Below are 19793 nucleotides of genomic sequence, written 5' to 3'. Positions count from 1 at the left end.
ACTGGTATTATCTCCTTAGAATGCCTGGGTATACTTGGCCACAGACTTCAGCCAGGATGCTGACTGGATGTATGTTGGAGATACCTGCACGCTTTTCCCGGTGGCTGTGACCACATGCCCATCACTTCAGGAGGGGGTGGTCCGGAGATCCCAACGCTTGGTTTCAAGTTATTCTCATTACCTCCCCTCTTTGCAGAAGAATTTTCCTTGCCAAAGTCTGCAAATCCTACTTGGGTTTATAACTTGATTGGATTTTATCCATATAAAACAAACTTCTTTGGCTTTTCAGACCTTCCTATCTTCCTGCCCAAATCTCTAAAAGCTATTTTACTTGGACTGAAATCCTACAATTCTTGCAAAACCTTCCTTTCTTGGGGCCACACAACTCTCTCTCATAAACATTAAATAATATCAGATTGAATCATGGATCTCTCCAGGGGTTTAAGTGCAAGGGTATTAGACCCATCCCAGCAGACAAGCAACTGCTTTTCCTGGCAACACACTGTGAGTACTTGGTATGTTAAACTGTACACAACAAAACTTGCCTTAATAATTATGTAATTCAAACCAGACTTGGACTTCCCTGGTGGCACAGTGGTTTAGAATCTGCCTGCCAGGGGCTTCCCTGGTGGAGCATTGCTTAAGAATCCGCCTGCCAATGCAGGGGACACAGGTTCAAGCCCTGGTCTGGGAAGATCCCACATGCCACAGAGCAACAAAGCCCATGTGGCACAACTACTGAGCCTGCGCTCTAGAGCCTGTGAGCCACAACTACTGAGCCCACGTGCCACAGCTACTGAAGCCTGCGCACCTAGAGCCTGTGCTCTGCAACGAGAAGCCACCACAATGAGAAGCCCATGTAACGCAATGAAGAATAGCCCCCCCCGCTCGCAGCAACGAAGATGCAATGCAGCCATAAATAAACAAACAAATTAATTAAATTAAATTAAAAAACAAACCAGACTCTATCTTAATTATGCCCATCAGGGTCATTGGTGAGCTGGAATCTGGGTGTGTCCAGGGATAGCTAGCTGCCAAATCCCAGTGATGGCAGAAAATCTGGCAGAATTTCCCACTGACCCGGCCCCACCCCTTCCCCCTGCAGAAGGCTCCACACCCCAGGTGCCCTCTGGGGTGGACCATTTCCGAGTTCATCAATTTCCAGGAGAAGGTACATGGTATCTGACCACAGCAGAGATGACCAGATGTCACAGCTGGCTTCCAGCTGGGTTAAGAGCGACTTTGCAGAGACTGGTGCCTAGATTCAACTGACCAGTTTCCTCACCTGAGTGACAAAAACAAGGGATCCCCCAAACTAGCTCATTTCCTTCATTTCCTTGCGGAATGAAGCCCATGATCTTCAGTTCCTCAGAGAAGTGAAAACAGCAACAAGGAATCCAGTAATTCCTGTTATCTGCAGACTTAACAAGTCAGCTAAACAAGTCAGCCGAGCCTGAGGCGGTGGCCAGGAGCCTGCTCTCCAGACACTGCTGTTCTCTCTTCAAGCCCTGAAGCCAGGAGAGCCCGGGATGTCTCTGCTGCTGGCCTCCCTGCTGCTTCTCCTCTCCACCCACAGCGCCCTGGCCCTGAGGATCTGCTCCTTTAATGTGAGGTCCTTTGGGAAATCCAAGAAGGCAAACTGTAATGCCATGGATGTCATTGTGAAGGTGAGCCCCCCTTCCTGTCAGAAGGATCGCTGGACACGCTTCACACTCTCTCTACAGCTTTCAGACTTTAAGAGACTCAGGAGGAATTTAACTGAAGTTAGTCCCTAGGGTGAAGGTAGCGTGTGTGTGTGTGTGTGTGTGTGTGTGTGTGTGTGCGCGCGCGCGCGCGCGCGCACGCGCGTGCGTGCGTGCGTGCGTGCGTGCTTATTCCTCATTCTCTCCCCCTCCAGCCATTAACCTTATCCCAACTTCCAATTCTAATCTTTCTCCCCACTTAGATAAGACTTTCCTTGGGTAATCTGACCAATGTCTTGGGACTGTGTTCACATTCTTCTAGAGGCAGTTGACTCTCTTTATTTAGAGGTTAATTTATTTTTGATGCTGGAATTGAAACCTTTCCCAGGACTCTGGGTTTTATTACCTTAGAAAATCCCAGAGGCACCACATTATGGTGGGAGCGCCAGGAGCCCTGGGTTCAGCTTCCACCTGGCAGCCGGGTGCGCCAGAAGGCCTTTCTCCTCCCTGAGCCCCCCACCCCCCCCAATCCCGTGCCTTTCATCAAGAAAGGGTTATTGTGAAAATGTAATGAGTCCATGATAAGAGCTAACATTTATAAAGCCTTCGCTAAGCCCACTATATGCCAGGCACTGTAGACGCTTTATATAAGACAACTCATTTAACTTATGTTAAATAAGCTATGATCACACCTGTCATGTCTTCGTAAATATTGGCCATCACTTCTTCACCCACAATTCCTTCCTCATAAAGCAATTTTCTTTCTTAATAACAGCTTAATTTTTTGAAATTATAGAGGTATAATTTTTAAATTATAAACTTATAATTTACAAATTAATTTTATTAAATTAAAAATAGTCATTATGGACTATTTTGAAAATACAGAAACATATAAAGAAGTATCTTATCACTTGAAGATAACAGTTGTTGGTACTTGGGTAACTTTGTTACGGGCATTTTTCTACGCAAAAATAAATACATAAATCTGCATCTATTTTGCAGCATGGAGACACCCTATATCATCAGTTTTGTATTCTGCTTTTATATGAGAAGTATTTCACATGTTATTAATATTCTTTTAAAACACAACTTTTAATGCCTTATGCTGTGTTTGCAACATGTTTCATTTAATGCTTTCCTATTTGGGGATGCTTAGGTTGTTTCCAATTTTTCTGTTGCAATGCATCTTCCTCTTCGATCTGTGTAAGTAATAATAATAACAATACTTTGTTGTTTGCCTCCTGTATGTCTGGCACTGCTCTAAGTATCCATCTGTCCTCCAGCAATCCTGTGAGGGAATGACTATCATTATGCCAACTTACAGATGAGGAAACTGAGGTGTAGAGAAGCAGTAGATACCTTTTTACAACGGAAAACATTCCTCAAAGTGGGAAAACTAGACCAAAGGATTAATGCATTTTTTAAGGCTTTTGATACATATTCCAAAATGTCTTCCAGAAAGATCTGACAGTGATAAGTGACTAAATCAGCAGGCTGGCTGGATGACCAGCACCCAGCTCTCCTTGGTGAACCCTGCAAGGCTGATGCCATGAAATGCAAGCCTATATATTTTTTAAACATCTTTATTGGAGTATAATTGCTTTACAATGGTGTGTTAGTTTCTGCTGTATAACAAAGTGAATCAGCTATACATGCACATATATCCCCATATCTCCTCCCTCTTGCATCTCCCTCCCACCCTCCCTATCCTACCCCTCTAGGTGGTCACAAAGCACTGAGCTGATCTCCCTGTGCTATGTGGCTGCTTCCCACTAGCTATCTATTTTACATTTGGTAGTGTATTTATGTCCATGCCACTCTCTCACTTTGTCCCAGCTTCCCCTTCCCCTTCCCCATATCCTCAAGTCCATTCTCTACGTCTGCGTCTTTATTCCTGTCCTGCCCCTAGGTTCTTCATAACCATTTTTTTTGTTTTTTTAGATTCCATATATGCTAGCACACGTTATTTGTTTTTCTCTTTCTGACTTACTTCACTCTGTATGACAGGCTCTAGGTCCATCCATCTCACTACAAATAACTCAATTTCGTTTCTTTTTATGGCTGAGTAATATTCCATTGTATATATGTGCCACATCTTCTTTATCCACGCATCTGTCGATGGACACTTAGGTTGCTTCCATGTCCTGGCTATTGTAAATAGTGCTGCAGTGAACATTGTGCTATACGACTCTCTTTTTTTGCGGTACGCGGGCCTCTCACTGTTGTGGCCTCTCCCGTTGTGGAGCACAGGCTCCGGACGCGCAGGCTCAGTGGCCATGGCTCACGGGCCGAGCCACTCTGCGGCATGTGAGATCTTCCCGGACCGGGGCACGAACCCGTGTCCCCTGCATCGGCAGGTGGACTCTCAGCCACTGCGCCACCAGGGAAGCCCTATATGCCTCTTTGAATTATGGCTTTTCTCAGCGTATATAATGCAAAAGCCTATTGATGGAAGGATCCAGACTTGGACATAGTCTTCCTCCTCTGTCACCACACAGGTGCATTCTCAGCCCCCAGCACTTCTTAATGGCTGCACAGGCCAGTGCTGGTGGCTCTCTCTTCTACGCCCTTCTTGGAGAGGAAACTGGAACATATAAGTGCTCTGGAAACAGGACCAGTGGCATATTCCCCCCGCTCCATGTCTTTGGAGAGGACGAAATTAACACTGGGGATACCCGGTCCTTGAGCAACAAATTCCAGCCCACCAGGACCCCATACACAGAAAGGTCCCTGTCGTCTCTAATGGGCTTCGACTTGGTCTGCACCCTGGTTTCCAGGTTATTGCTCGTCCTGAAGGAGCCTCTCCTGAATTTTTACTAAGTTCTTCCTCACCTCTCAGGGCCTGTTCAAATGCCTCCTCCTCATTGGAGACTTTCCTGATCCTCTGGGCAGATGTAATTAATTATTCCTCAACATTCTCACAGCTCTGACTTTTATTTAGCACAACTTTCATTTGCCTCTCATTGTAGCTAGTTCTTTGCATTTGTCTCTCTCACTGATAATGAGTCTTTGAGGGTGGAACTATATTTTAATAGTTTAGCATGCTGGGCTTTGCAGTCATGTTAACCTGAGTTCAAATCCTATTCTACCACCTATACCGGCTGTGTGACTTTAAACTAGTTACTCAATCACTCTGAGCTTGGTTTCCTCCTATGCTTAATGAGCTAAAAATCGTAGTCATCTGATAGGGTTGATGAGGCTCAGAGTAGGCTCACAGTAAATGTTATCTCTTACAGTTATTAACATTATAATTATACCTCTTTATTTCTGCAGTATCCAGCCTGGTATTCTTCACTTACTAAGGGTTTAATAAATATTTACTATTATTATTATTGTAATTATTCAAGCAAAGCCAAGAGGTAGGACGTGCAGGGGTCATGACCCTGGGCTCTGGGCTTGGGTTGCCTAGGTTCACATTCTGCCTCAGCCACTTTCTAGCTGGGTGACTTTGGATACTATCTCAGCTTTCCCAGAAAGAACCTCAGGCTCTTTGTCTTTAAAATGGACATGATAATAGTACTTACCTCAGGGAGTCCATCATTCATTTCAGAGAAGTTAGTTAATTTAACAAAGCACCCAATTTGATACTTAAAACATAGTGCCTAACAATAAAAAAACAAACAACCCAATCAAAAAATGGGCAGAAGACCTAAGAAGACATTTCTCCAAAAAAGATGTACAGATGGCCAATAGGCACATGAAAAGATGCTCAACATCGCTAATTATTACAGAAATGCAAATCAAAACTACAATAAGGTATGACCTCACACCAGTCAGAATGACCATCATTAAAAAGTCTACAAATAACAAATGCTAGAGAGGGTGTGGAGAAAAGGGAACCCTCCTACACTGCTGTGGGAATGTAAATTGGTGCCGCCACTGTAGAAAACAGTATGGTAGTTCCTCAGAAAAGTAAAAATAGAATTACCATATGATCCAGCAATCCCACTCCTGGGCATATATCCAGACAAAACTATCATTCAAAAAGATACATGCCCCCCCATGTTCATAGCAGCACTATTCACAATAGCCAGGACATGGAAACACCCTAAACATCCATCAACAGATGAATGGATAAAGAAGATGTGGTATTGAATACATATGCACAATGGAATACTACTCAGCCATAAAAAAGAATGAAATAATGCCATTTGCAGTAACATGGGTGTAACTAGAGATTATCATATGAAGTGAAGTAAGTCAGAAAGAGAAAGACAAATACCATATGATATCACTTATATGTGGAATCTAAAATATGACACAAATGAACCTACCTATGAAGCAGAAACAGACTTACGTACATAAAGAAGAGACTTGTGGTTGCCAAGGGGGAGAGGGGAGGGGAGAAATGAGTGGGAGTTTGAGGTTAGTAGATGCAGACTATTACATATAGAATGGATGGACAACAAGGTCCTACTGTATAGCACAGGGAACTATAGTCAATGTCCTGGGACAAACCATAATGGAAAAGAATATTAAAAAGAAAGTATAAAAAAAAGAACGTATATATAATTGAGTCGCTTTGCTGTACAGCAGAAATTAACACAACACTGTAAATCAACTATACTTCAATTAAAAAAAAAAGTAACATAGTATGTTATGTTATAGTAAGTGCCCAATAGAAGATTTCATTATTTGTAGCAAATGGCCTCACACCCCTGGGAATTCTCTCTCTACAGGTCATCAAACGCTGTGACATCATACTCCTGATGGAAATCAAAGACAGCAACAACATAATTTGTCCCACACTGATGGAGAGACTGAACGGGTAAAGACAGGGCCCCTGGACACTCTGTCGGCTCAAAGCCAGGTGCAAGGGCATCTGAAAGTCCCTGGGAACCGAAACTAGTGTGAGAGCCAGCACTGGCCCAGACCACCAGGTCACGTGGCCAACACTGCCCAGGCTTTCAACTTTATTAACCGTGGTCCTGAGAACGTTCAACCAGCTAGTTTTTTGTTGTATTTTTTTGCGGTACGCAGGCCTCTCACTGCTGTGGCCTCTCCCGTTGCGGAGCACAGGCTCCGGACGCACAGGCTCAGCGGCCATGGCTCACGGGCCCAGCCACCCCGCGTCATGTGGGATCCTCCCGGACCGGGGCACGAACCCGCGTCCCCCGCATCGGCAGGCGGACGACCAACCACTGCACCACCAGGGAAGCCCCAACCAGCTAGTTTTAACATGATAAAGCAAAAGAGGGAAACGGGTGAGGAGTCAGGACCCAGAGAAATGAAAGAAACAGACTAGAGGCTGAGCTGAGGAGTACTGTTACAAAGAAAAGGTTGAGCGCAAATATGTAATCATGATATACCCACAGGCTGGAATATTATGTAGCGATTAAAAGTCATGGTTACCACAGAATAGGTTAGAGCTAAATATTCTAGCATGGAAAGATGGCTACCATACATGGAAAAAAGCAAGTTCAGAACTGGAATGAGGGTGTGCTTGAGTTTGCGTCAGCACGAAAGAAAGACAGGAAGGATGTGCTCAAGCTGTTAATAGTGGTTACTTCTGGGGCGGTGGTGGGTGTGACTGGAGGACGATTGTGGAAGGGGTGTGAGAAGAAAATGGGGAACATTTGCTTTTTATTTTATATACTTCTGTATGATTTGAATATTTGACAAAAATTCTGAATTGACTCTATAAATTAAAATTTTATAAATGAATGTCCTCGAATAGCTTTCAATGATATTGGGTTATATTTATGATTTATTTCTCAAAGAATAATCACCCCAGAGTGAGTTAAAAATGCATATTCAAGGGCCCCCGTCTATTAATTCTGAGACACACTAATTTCTTAAAACTTCTAATATAATGTTTCTTTTGTAGATATAAGATTAAACAATAGAGTATACAATAGGTACCAAGTTACTTATGTAAAAAAGTAAAACGAAATAAAAAACATATAAAAGATTCAAAGGCAATGAACCAAAATGTGGACAGTGGTACAAATTTACAAGGAATTTAATGTGATTTCTTCTTCTATATATTTTCTGTATTTTCCGAATTTTCTACAATGAGCATGTTACACTCCCCCTTCCCTTTTCTTATGAAATATTTTAAACATAGTTAAAAGCACAGAGGAGATAACAAACAGTCATGTACCCCCCAATTCAGATTGAAAAAACAGTGATATCTGGCCATTATTATACTATTTTTATAATTAGGAAAACTCACATTGTGTTTTAGAAATGAATGGTCAATCCAGCCTCATTAGGCTGGGGAGGAAGAGCCTTGGATTCTGTCCTTCACACACAGGGCTCTTTGGGCTGACCGCACCCACCCACTCTGGGCCTGTTTCTCATCTGAAACCTCAGACTTGGAGCAGTGTGTCTCCTTTTTAGCCTCCCAGGTCTTCTGTTTCTGAGTCTGCTCTTGACAATGACAGAGGGAGTGTAGCCCAGGGGTTAGGCACCTATGCTCAGCTCAGACCACCTGTGTTTGGATTCTGGCTTTGCCATGAAGGGCAAGTTACTGAACCCCACTGTACCTCATTTTCCCCATCTGTAAATGGAGATAATAATAGAACCCACCATCTTCCTGGGATGTGGCAATAATTAAATTTAATCATGCATGTAAGTGGTTGAGCTGTGCCTGGTATGGAGCAGTGACGACTAAACATGGGGATGTTCATTACTAGTCAAAGTAAGGGAATTGTGATGGCAGGTGATGGTCCAGAGGGCTGTAAGAAACAGCTACCGTTAATACCCTAACCAGGGTATCACAGTTGCCAGGCAGCCTGTTAATCAATTTACATGTGCTATTTCATTTCCTCCCCACAACAACCTGTAGAGTAGGTACTGTTACTGCATCCCTTGTAGCTGAGGGGCTGAGGCACAGAGAGCAGCGACCTGCCCAAGGTCACCCAGCCAGTAAATGGCCAAACCTACTTTTGAACCTGGGTCGTGTCTGTCTCCAAGGCCAATGCTCTATTCTGAGCCCCCTCAGCCATCCTTGGAGTGACCCTGGCCAGTTTTCAGAATTATGAGGGACAGAGGGGACGGGGGCTCCAGGCACCTGCCCGCAGTTGGTCTGGATTAAGTCCTCCCACCTCCAGTGGTCTCGGTTCTCCCCAACCTCCCTAGACTGTGCCATGGACTCCAGGCAGAGCCAGGCCTGTTTGTCTCCTAATTCCCTGTAAGCCAGGAGGGGCCCTTCTCCTTTCACAGCTGAGTCATTGCGAGTAGTTTGCCAACCCAGGACTTGGCAAGGCTAGATTCAGGATAGGGCCAGCCTTCCCAAACTGGAAGCCCAGCAGAATCCACTGTCTGCACTCCTGGGGCTCCCATCACCAGATCTGCCTTAGAATATTCATTCCCAGGAATTTCCGTAGGGTCTAAGTTGAGCCCTAAACATTCTGCTTTTTTCCAACGGAAGCTGAGGGTACGCCACAGCTTAGACATGCCCCAGATCTTCTCGTGGGCAGATGAAGTAGGCTCTGCCCAGGGTGGAGTTATCAGCAAGTTTGGCAAACACATCTGAGAGTCAAGTTTCCCTGATAAGGGTGAAGGGTAGGATCAATGGGACTTCGGGACAATATCCTCAGCCCCCCAGGACGAAACAACAGCTGATTTGGAATAATAGCTCCAGGACTTGTGAGAAAATGCCTGGGGGTTTTCAGAGCAGAAGAGAATGTCCAAAAAAATGTTACTGGGAATCCTGCATGTGATAAATGCTCAGGAGTGGTGCACGGACAGGGTGACCTAGTGAGGTATACTCCACCAGGAAGTATGAGGTGCAGCCCAGCCATGGGCCAGAACAGTGTTTGGGGCTGATCGTGGCCTGAATCTTTCATGGTCTCAGTGGTGTCCCCCAGGTACAGGCCAAAGCAGGTGGATTTGGGGGTGAGTAGGATCTGAGTTCAAATCCCAGCTTTGTACTTGCAAATTATAAAAATGGAGTAACGATAGTACCCACCTTATAAGGACAAGAAATAATGGCTGTAAAGATCCTGGTAGATGTTACAGTTCCAGTCAATGGTGGTGGCCCTTCTTATGAGACTCAAAGCTTATGATGAACAGAAGTCCTCCTACATGACGTCACGGGAGATACAGAGGCAGACTGGAAGGAGGGGAACCTAGGCAGTAGAGAAATGTTTGTTCTTTAAGATGCAATGTAAACTCCTTTCTGTCTTCCAGAAATTCAAGAAGAGGCAAAACATATAACTATGTGATTAGCTCTCGTCTTGGAAGAAACACATACAAAGAACAGTATGCCTTTCTCTACAAGTAAGTATAAATTATGCTTGCTGGAACATGGTTCACTTATCAATTATGACTGTGAATAGAATCAAAATCTTTCCTTTAAAACCAAGTTTGGATCTCTAACCAGTTCTCAATACTGATCAAAATAATTGCTGTCAAGATCAGGGCTGATGCAAAGTATTAACTCTTCAAAACTAATCTACTGGTTGACTCAGTGACCTGGTCAGGAGAGTGAAGACTTCTTTTATCTTCATGGTCAAGTCCTGGCTGGCGATGGAAACCTGAGCTGCCCAGCATGGCTGCTCTGGGACTTCATATTCTCATCTTCTTCCTACTAATAATTTGTTTTGAATCTGACCTTTAAGTTGTGAGTTCCCTAGATAACTAGTATTGCTTAGATCTTCAGCTCCCAAAGGGCTCTGGTCCTTGAGAAGACTTGACTGAGCCTTGTTCTCAGGCTAAAGATCCCTTCCAGCGCTCAGGCCTGCAGGGGAGGCCAACAGAGCTGTGAGAACCTATATCTCTGCTTCTTGAAAGAAGAAGGCAACCAACTCATTGGGAGAACTTTCTTTTTTTTTTTCTTCTAGGGAAAAGCTAGTGTCTGTGAAAGCAAGCTACCTTTACCATGACTATCAGGCTGGCGATGCAGATGTATTTTCCAGGGAACCCTTTGTGGTCTGGTTCCAGTCACCCCACACCGGTGAGACCCACAGGCCCCTCTCACCCCTGATGTCCCCAGCGATCCCATCAACGGGCAGCAGCCCTGAGTGCGGGCTGTGATCCCAGGGTTTATGCAGCACCTTTAGTGAGGCATCAGGCTTGAGATGACCGTTAAGAACTTCTAACACTTGAATGTAGAGGATACAGTATAGTTTGACGACACTAGGCTGGGTTCTCAGAATGCCACGACGCAAGACTCCCTCAGCTAAGAAGCCGCTTTCTTAAATCAATGATAACCTTACTCTCTTTGGAGCATTTTTGTTTTGTTTTGTTTTGTTTTAAGATAAAGCTCTGTTTTATTTCTGGACCCTAAGGTTTTGTTTGTTTGTTTGTTTGTTTTTTAACATCTTTATTGGGGTATAATTGCTTTACAATGGTAAAGCTTTATAACAAAGTGAATCAGTTATACATATACATATGTTCCCATATCTCTTCCCTCTTCATCTTCCTCCCTCCCACCCTCCCTATCCCGCCCCCCAGGCGGTCACAAAGCCCCGAGCTGATCTCCCTGTGCCATGCGGCTGCTTCCCACTGGCTATCTACCTTATGTTTGTTAGTATATATATGTCCATGTCTCTCTCTCGCCCTATCACACCTCACCCTTCCCCCTCCCCATATCCTCAAGTCTGTTCTCCAGTAGTCTGTGTCTTTATTCCTGTTTTACCCCTAGGTTCTTCATAACATTTTTTTTTTCTTAAATTCCATATATATGTGTTAGCATACAGTATTTGTCTCTCTCTTTCTGACTTACTTCACTCTGTATGACAGACTCTAGGTCTATCCACCTCATTACAAATAGCTCAATTTCGTTTCTTTTTATGGCTGAGTAATATTCCATTGTATATATGTGCCACATCTTCTTTATCCATTCATCCGACGATGGGCACTTAGGTTGTTTCCATCTCCGGGCTATTGTAAATAGAGCTGCAATCTTTGGAGCATTTAGGCTGATGGAAATTATTTACAAAAATCCCTTAGTCCCAATCAAGTACAGCTATTCCTTCATTTGAAAAATTCGAGCAATGGCCAGCAAAGGTGATCTCCCAACCTAGAATCGCACCGTCCCTCCAGTACCCACTGAGCAATCTCCCGCACAGATTGGGGATGAAGAGGAAATCCAAAAGATTGCACCCTGATCTCTGACAACAATAGTACTTGTATTAGTCACTAACAATTATTGATCCCTGATTAGCGTCAGGTTCCTGTAATCTTTGCAACACCCTGCAAGGTAGCAACTAGGATTATCTCCACTTTACATTGGAAGAGACCGAGGTTCAGATAGATGGGGTCACTTATTCAAGGTGACCCAGCAGTTACTGAAGTGGACGAGCCAGGGTTGCAACTCAAACTGGCACCTCGGGAGCCCACACTTTTTACCACCATGCAACCCTCAATGGACGGTCAAGAATTAATTTGGTTTATAGACTGGAACTATATAGAATCAAATATTTTTTCAACACCCACTACATGTCAGGCTCTGTTCTGGGCACTGGACAAGACAGACGAAAGGTCCCTGCCCTTGTGAAGTTATGTTGCAGCGGGGGAGACAGATAATGACCAAATAAATATATGCAGAGCTGTACATATGAACACCTATATCTATACTACGCAAATATTAACATCTTGAACTATGAAGTTCACTATTTTGGCAGAGGGTTAATTAGCTCAGGGGCAGAGTATTTCAGGAAAACAAACATGAGAGAATAGTAGGAAATTCCCAGCAGGAAACAAAAAACAAAAAAAAATGAGGAGAGGGGGGCTATTGAGGGCAAGAGATGCCTTTCAGAGAGCATGTTCAATAATTGTCTTTGTCATGCACACAACTCACCTTTAGCTCACCTGGCAGTGTTAGGAGAGGCCCTCCCCACCAAATCATTATTTCTTCTCTGAGAGAGTCCTCAGCCTTTGTGAACTGCTGAACAAACCTGTTTGTCTGGAGCTTCCACCCTTCCCTACCCCTCCCTCCCACACACCCACCCCGGCTGGGATGGCACTACAGCTGTGTCATGTCTGGAGTCTTCTATCTTGCCCAAGGAAATGTCTTTATGTCCTGCCTGTTTGGGATTAAAGATGAAGGAGTTGGCCATTCATCTATCTTTTCTTTCCTCCATTCATTCTCTCATTCATTCATTCATGTATTCGATCAACAAACATTTCTGAGCACCTCCAATGTGCCGGGCACGGTGCTAGGTGCTGGAGCCAAGAGGGTGAACGAGACAGATAAGCCTGCTCTCACAGAGCTTAGGTTCCAGTGGGCCAAACTAAGGAGCTAAGCAGGTAATTTCAGAGCATGAAGGCAGTAAGCAGGGTTCACTGAATAGCGGGGTGAGGGGCCACCTTAAACAGGGCAATCAGGGATGGCCCCTTGGAGGTGACAGTGGCTGTGACCCGAAGAAGCCAGTCACAGAGAGGTGGTGGAAAAGGCATTCTGGAGGGCGGAGGGCACAGTGAGCACACAGGCTCAGAGGTGGGAAAGGAGCTGGGGTGTTTAGGGGACCAAAAAGAGGTTGGGGAGTGGAGAGGAGGAGTGCGAGGGAGAGTGAGAGACAGGCTGCTGGACCAGGGCGTGGTCCTGGAGACAGGCTGCCGGTCTGAGTCCTGGCTCCCTGCTGTGGGACTTGAGCAGTGATCACTCAACAGCCCCCTGCTCCTGAGTAGGAGTGGGGACCCAGGCACAGAACAAGGGAAAGCCCGAGGAGGAGGTATTCAGAACGACACAGATGGGCAAGACGCCCACATCCCCTCTCTCAGGCTCCCTCAGTCCCTCCTGGTGGGGGAGGTTTTCAGACACACCACAAAGGACCACTTTGTGTTTTAAGTAAACTTTTCCAGGCTTTTTTTTTTTTTTTTTCTGATTACAAAAGGAGTACAAACTGACAAGCCTCAATTTTTTAAATTAGAAAAAACATTTTTTTCTTAGTACAAAGCCAAACAGCCTTCATATTTTTAAAAAATAGAAAATACAGGGTTTTTTAAAATGAGAAAATAAAAACACCCACAATGCCAGTGAGGAACACTGTCTACCAGCTTTCTCTTAGCCACGCAGGGTGAGTCGGAGAAAAGAGGCTTTTGTGTGCTGAGAATAGCTGCCTTATGACCCTAAGATCATTCAAATCTCAACCACTGGACCCTCTGGAAATGGGGGGCCCCAGACGGCACAGTCATGCCTTTTGGGGGGACAGCATGTTTCCCTCAAGCAGTATTCGTGGAATCTTGCCAGAGGAAATGTGTGACCTCTGCCTCTTTCCTCTTCCTCAGCTGTCAAGGACTTCGTGATCGTTCCCCTGCACACCACCCCTGAGACATCCGTTAAAGAGATTGATGAGCTGGCTGATGTCTATACGGATGTGAAACGTCACTGGAAGGCGGAGGTGATGACCCTCTGTGTCTGCTGAATGCCCATCTAGCAGGGGCAGAATCTGGTCCCTGAGAGGCATGAGTGGCTCTGAGGGAGGGCGAGGACGCAGGGCCTGTGCAGACCACCACCACTTTAGAGCCTCATTTTAGGCCTTTCCTCAGCCCTAAATATCTTTCTGCTGAATCTGCTTGGGTACCATCCATGTGGGCCTTGGGAATTCATACACTGCTCCACTAATTATGGCTGCCAACATTCACTGAACGAATGAGTACCTGGTGCCGGGCACTATGCTAAGACTGGACATGGACAAGTTTATTTAATCCTCCCAATAGCCTGATGAGATAACTATTTTGATCATTCCCACTTCACGACTGAGAATAGTAAGACAAACAGAGGTCAGGAGTCTTTCAGCTACAAGTGACAGAATCTCAAAATGGCTCATGAAAAGGAAGAGCAATTTATTGGTTCAGGCATAGATGGACCCAGGGCTCAGACAAGGTAATCAGGGCTTGTCTTGTCTCTCTCTCCATCTCTTGACCTTCCTTTCCCCTGGGTGGGCTCCATTCTCAGGCTGCCTCCACCCTTGGGATGGTAAGATAGCTGCCAGCAGCTTCCAGAGCAACTAACAAATTTTCTGCCCCACAATGCAACAAATACCCTGGGATTGAGTCTCATTGGCTATGATTGTGTCACATGTCCGTCCCTGAACCAATCACTGTGATCAGGTGGTTGAGATGCTCTGATTGGTTAAGTCTGTTTCAGCTCTACCCCAACCTCACGGGCTAAGGTGGAGGAGGGAGCTGGTTTCCCAAAGAAATTAGGGGTGCTATTCTCACAGAAGGGGAATACATCCACCATCCCTCTTGGTTTCAATTATTTCCTCATGTGGACAACAGGGATGCCACCTCCTGTGTCTGCGAGGCCTATGAAAGCTCTTGGCAAATATGGAAGTGCTTCAGAGGGCTCTTCCTCATTCCTCTTTTCTCCTTTTGAGATATGACTCCAGTGACCCCCTTCCTCCTCCTCAGTTCTGCTGCTCAAAGTGCAAAGTCAGTCAAATAAAGTGTGGACACAGAGCTGGGGCCTGGCGCACACAAGGGGTATATTTCGTTGCTTATTTGTAAAAAGCAGGGCAAGAGAAAGACTCATTTGTTCCTAAAATTATAAATTCCACTCATTCATTCAGCAAGAATTTATTGAGCATCTGTTAAGTGCCAGGCAGTGGGGAGCCATCAGTGGCACAAAAATGAACAAGAGGGGAAACTCTTGTGCTCTGAGGGAGGGGCCTTCAGTGAGGCTGATCAGGGTTCAATAGCCTAGAGCAGGTCACTTTACCCCTCTATCCATTTTCCACAGGGCTGTCAAAGGTTCCTTCTACCTCCTGGTGTTTATTCTTAGATTTAAATTAAACTTTAGAAAATGCTTAACGCTGAGCCTGGTACACAGTGAATGCTCAATAAATCATGCCTATATTAATAGAAGCTGGTTGACACTCGGGTTAAGGATGACATCCTGTCCTCAACTGCGCCCACCGACCTCAGGGAAAACCATGATACCCAAGGTCAAAATAAAATATTTTTGACGAAAACTCTAAAGTTAGCAACAACGCCAAACGATAGCACAAACAAGGAAATCTGCGTTTCCTCTTGAGGAATATTAAAATTCTGTTTCAAGAGCCCTGCAAGGAAAAACACTTCCAAGATAGAATGCTCTGATGGTGGCTTCGGGGCAGAGGCGGACAGCTCATTCTATCACCCCACCTCCACCCCCCACTTAAGCCTCTTCTCACTTCCCCAGTAGGCAAAATTTCCACGGGAGTAAGTTCCTAGCTTCAAAAGAGGAGAGAAAGAGCAGTGCCAAAGCTGTCAAATATACCACCCGAGTTCATTTTCCCCGCTTGGAAACAAAAGGCATCAATTCATTCATATGTTTATACCTTACAGTAGTTTAAGCCAGAGACAAAAGAAGTGAGGGAATAACTGCGCTGGATTCTTCCATCCCCACCTAAATCTGCGCCCCAAATTAGAGAGATTTGGGGACTAAGAACAGGAGGGAGCAGCTACAGCAAACAGCCTTCTTCCCACTGAGAACACACTTCCATGTCATACTCGCCTGTCAAATACTCATCAGAACTGTGACTCAGTTTTAAACTGTGGCCTCTTCTTTTAAAAAGTAAAATGAAATTAAGACCCTTTATTATTTTGCTAGGGCTGCCGTAACAAAGTACCAAAGACTGGGTGGCTTAAACAACAGAAATGTATATCCTCACAGTTCTGGAAGGCTGGATGTCCAAGACCAAAGCGGCAACAGGGTTTGGTTCTTCTGAGGCCTCTCTCCTTGGTCTTCCCTCTGTGTCTATGTCCTAATCTCTTTTTATGAGGACACGAGTCACATCAGATTAGGGTCCACCCATATAACCTCATTATACCTGAATTAGCTCTTTAAAGGTCATCTACAAATACAGTCACATTCTTAGGTACTGGGGGTTAGAACATATGAATTTTATGAATCTGGGGGGACACAATTCACCTGATAATAGAACTCATCGTTTATTGGGTGTGCGAGGTGGAGTCATTGCTACCAGTTCTGCCTGAAAGCATTAGACAACAATGCCTACAGGTGACAGTTTTGAATCTTGTCTTTCAGAATTTTATTTTCATGGGTGACTTCAATGCCGGCTGCAGCTACGTCCCCAAGAAGGCCTGGAAGAACATCCGCCTGAGGACTGACCCCAAGTTCATTTGGCTGATCGGGGACCAAGAGGATACCACGATCAAGAAGAGCACACACTGTGCCTATGACAGGTAGGAGGCATCTGCCAGACCATTGCTAGCCCACACAGTGCTTGGTGTGCATTGGAAAAGGTGGCCCCCTCTGGGCAGATGAAGCTCTTGGCTTGGAGAGCTGAGCCTAAATAGACTTTAAGCTTCTCCACTGGGTACTTTGTGCAGTATGCAACCTGCATGGCCATATATGGTGGCCTTGGTCACTGTAGCTTAGCAGTGGCAAGTGCAGGCTTTGCTGTCAGACGGGCCTGGGTTCAAATCCTGGCTCTACCACTTAATATGTCTGGGACCAAGAGACTTAAGCTCTCTGTGTCTTTGTTCCCTTACCCGCAAATGGAGATTGTAGTAGTGCCTCACTCATACATGAAGACTAAACAAAGTAACATATATAAATCTTCACATGCAATATCTGGAATATGGTAAATGCTCAATATATTCATTGGCTGTCAATTATTCCATCACAAAGACATACCACAGTTTACTCACTCAGTCCTCTGTCACTGGGCATTAGGTTATTACCAAGGGTTTGCTATTAAAAGCATAGCTGAAATGAACACCCTATATATACTTTTTTTTTTTTTTTTCCGGCACCCAGGCCTCTCACTGTTGTGGCCTCTCCTGTTGCGGAGCACAGGCTCCGGACACGCAGGCTCAGCGGCCATGGCTCACAGGCCCAACTGCTCCGCGGCATGTGGGATCTTCCCGGACCGGGGCATGAACCCGTGTCCCCTGCATCGGCAGGCGGACTCTCAACCACTGCGCCACCAGGGAAGCCCCTATATATGCATTTTGTGTTTATTTATGATTTCCTCAGGGTAAAAGTCTAAAAATGAGACTAGTTAGTGCAAGGAAATTTACATTTCTAATGCTTTTGCTATACACAGTTTTTTTTTTTTTTTTTTTTTTTTGGCTGTGACTCATAGCTTGTGGGACTTTAGTTCCCTGACCAGGGACTGAACCCGGGCCATGGCAGTGAAAGCGCTGACTCCTAACCACTGGACTGCCAAGGAATTCCTACACATTTCTAAATGCAAATATATACATTTAAATAATAGCATTCTCTGGTATTTGTAAAGCCTCCCTGGAGATTTTCAATCAGCTTTCAACTTTGCTCCTTAAGTCAGGAGGGAGGTGAGGGGGGACCTGAAGCGTGTGAATGTTCATGACTGGCACATCCACAGCGGACACCACAAGCAGGAAAGTCCCTAGAAGCCCTGTTCCCAGAAGTGGTTGCTGTTCCCCAAGCTCAGTCTGCACGAGATGGCCATCTGCAAGCAGACAGTTTCCATTTCTCTAGTTTTGAGTTCTGATTTTCCTTCCCATCCCGTGACCTCCTCTGCTCCTGTTAGAGCTTTCAGGGCTGGTGCACCCTCTGCAGACATCATCACTTCTGCTCCCCAAGGTGGAAACAGCCCTGGCCCTGCGGGAAGTAGAACCAAGGTGAGAAGTTACAGGAGACTCAGCTTCCTGGGTACCTGCCCCCTCCATCCCATTGTGAGGGGCCGCAGCAAAGCTGCTTGGAGAGGGCCACTCACCCACTCGCCCACTTGCACATGCCAGCTGTGTGGCCTTGGGCAGGTCAAGTCCCTTCTGTGGTCCCATTCTTTTACCCTGGCAGAGGAGAGGGAGGTGATCGAAAGTAATGGAGCAGAAGAACAGTGAATCCCAGGGAAAGATGGATTAGATGGGGTGGCTGAACAGGTTAAAAAAGGTGTTTACTAAAGGACCCCCAGTATTACGCACTTGTATGCCAAAAGGATTACAATGCGCTTTTTTAAACATTTTTTAAACATTAATTTCTTGTTTTGCTGCTCTGAATTTTCTCTGTTTTCCGTAACAGTATATATCTTTTATGGTTTGTAAAAAGGCATATGAGGGGAGAAGATGAAATGGCCTCAATTCCAGTCTTTGCTCTGTGTGAAAATATTTATTGAACACTTTCCATGTGCTGAGTGCTAGTGGACGGGCCGAGATGCCCAGAGCTGGCTGGGCACTGGAGCAGCCTCAGGGAGCTTAGTGTGATCTGCAGACTCACCAGCACACAGAACTAGCAGAAGTCTGAAATGGGGGAGCCTTAACTATGCTGTTCTTGACTCTCTGGGTCTGAAAGGATGGCTTCAGGAAATCTCCACCCAAGGGACTTCCCTGGCGGTCCAGTGGTTAAGACCTCTCCTTCCGACGCAGGGGGTTTGATCCCTGTTGGGGAGCTAAGATTCCACATGCCTCGCAGCCAAAAAGCCAAAAAAACATCAAACAGAAGCAATATTGTAACAAATTCAATAGACTTTAAAAATGGCCCACATCAAAAGAAAAAAATCTTTAAAAAACAAAAGAAATCTCCACCCAAATGCAAAGAGTTTACTTATGGAGATTAGTTAAAAATTAACCAGGTGGTGCTGGTCGCAAACAAAGGAAACCAGGTCAGCTGGTCCGAATCAGGGAAAGCTCATTGGACAGTCATGGGCTGGCAGTTTAACCCAGCTTGTCATTCTTCAGCCAGTCAGCTGGGGCCATGTAGACCCCAACTGCATCACCACACTCAGGATACATTAGATTCCATTTAACCACCATGTCCCCATTTTCTGTTATCACTGCAAAGCAACTGTACTATGGTTTTTCTCTATATTTGTCTTTAAATCTATTCATTTATTACTGAAATAAATATATTTTAAAAGGAAATTTCATAAAGCTAAGAAAACAGCACCACTTGCCATAAATAAAATATAATTGTAAAAGTAAGCCCAGTAAAAACCGAACAATGTTACATTATACCTTAATTCTCTCATCTGCAGAATGCTCTCTCTTGGTCAAAATAGGAGCTTAGGGAGGCATTAAAGATAAACCAGAGGGCTTCCCTGGTGGCGCAGTGGTTGAGAGTCCGCCCACCGATGCAGGGGACACGGGTTTGTGCCCCGGTCCGGGAAGATCCCACATGCCGCGGAGCGGCTGGGCTCGTGAGCCATGGCCACTGAGCCTGCGCATCTGGAGCCTGTGCTCCGCAACGGGAGAGGCCACAACAGTGAGAGGCCCGCGTACCGCAAAAAA

The 19793-nt window shown here is 45.2% G+C and overlaps 1 protein-coding gene across 2 annotated transcripts in view; it reads left to right on the top strand.

Annotated features, from left to right (window-relative positions):
* Positions 1–1355: 1355 nt before the first annotated feature.
* The window catches only part of DNASE1L3 (deoxyribonuclease 1L3), a 21367-nt gene continuing 2929 nt past the window's right edge, over positions 1356–19793 (top strand). The window contains exons 1-6 of one of the 2 annotated variants that reach the window (XM_007469011.1): positions 1356–1667; positions 6362–6450; positions 9819–9908; positions 10472–10584; positions 13863–13975; positions 16609–16766. In XM_007469011.1, the coding sequence (XP_007469073.1) occupies positions 1530–1667; positions 6362–6450; positions 9819–9908; positions 10472–10584; positions 13863–13975; positions 16609–16766 (701 nt within the window). In that variant the 5' untranslated portion in view covers positions 1356–1529. The remainder of the gene's footprint in view (positions 1668–6361; positions 6451–9818; positions 9909–10471; positions 10585–13862; positions 13976–16608; positions 16767–19793) is intronic. The other variant, XM_007469012.1, reaches the window with a different exon arrangement.

This window comes from Lipotes vexillifer, unplaced genomic scaffold (genome assembly GCF_000442215.2).
Source record: "Lipotes vexillifer unplaced genomic scaffold, Lipotes_vexillifer_v1.1 scaffold989, whole genome shotgun sequence".
NCBI classification, from domain to species: domain Eukaryota; kingdom Metazoa; phylum Chordata; class Mammalia; order Artiodactyla; family Lipotidae; genus Lipotes; species Lipotes vexillifer.
The sequence above is the reverse complement of the archived record's forward strand: the minus strand, read 5'-3'. Positions and strand labels throughout refer to the sequence as shown.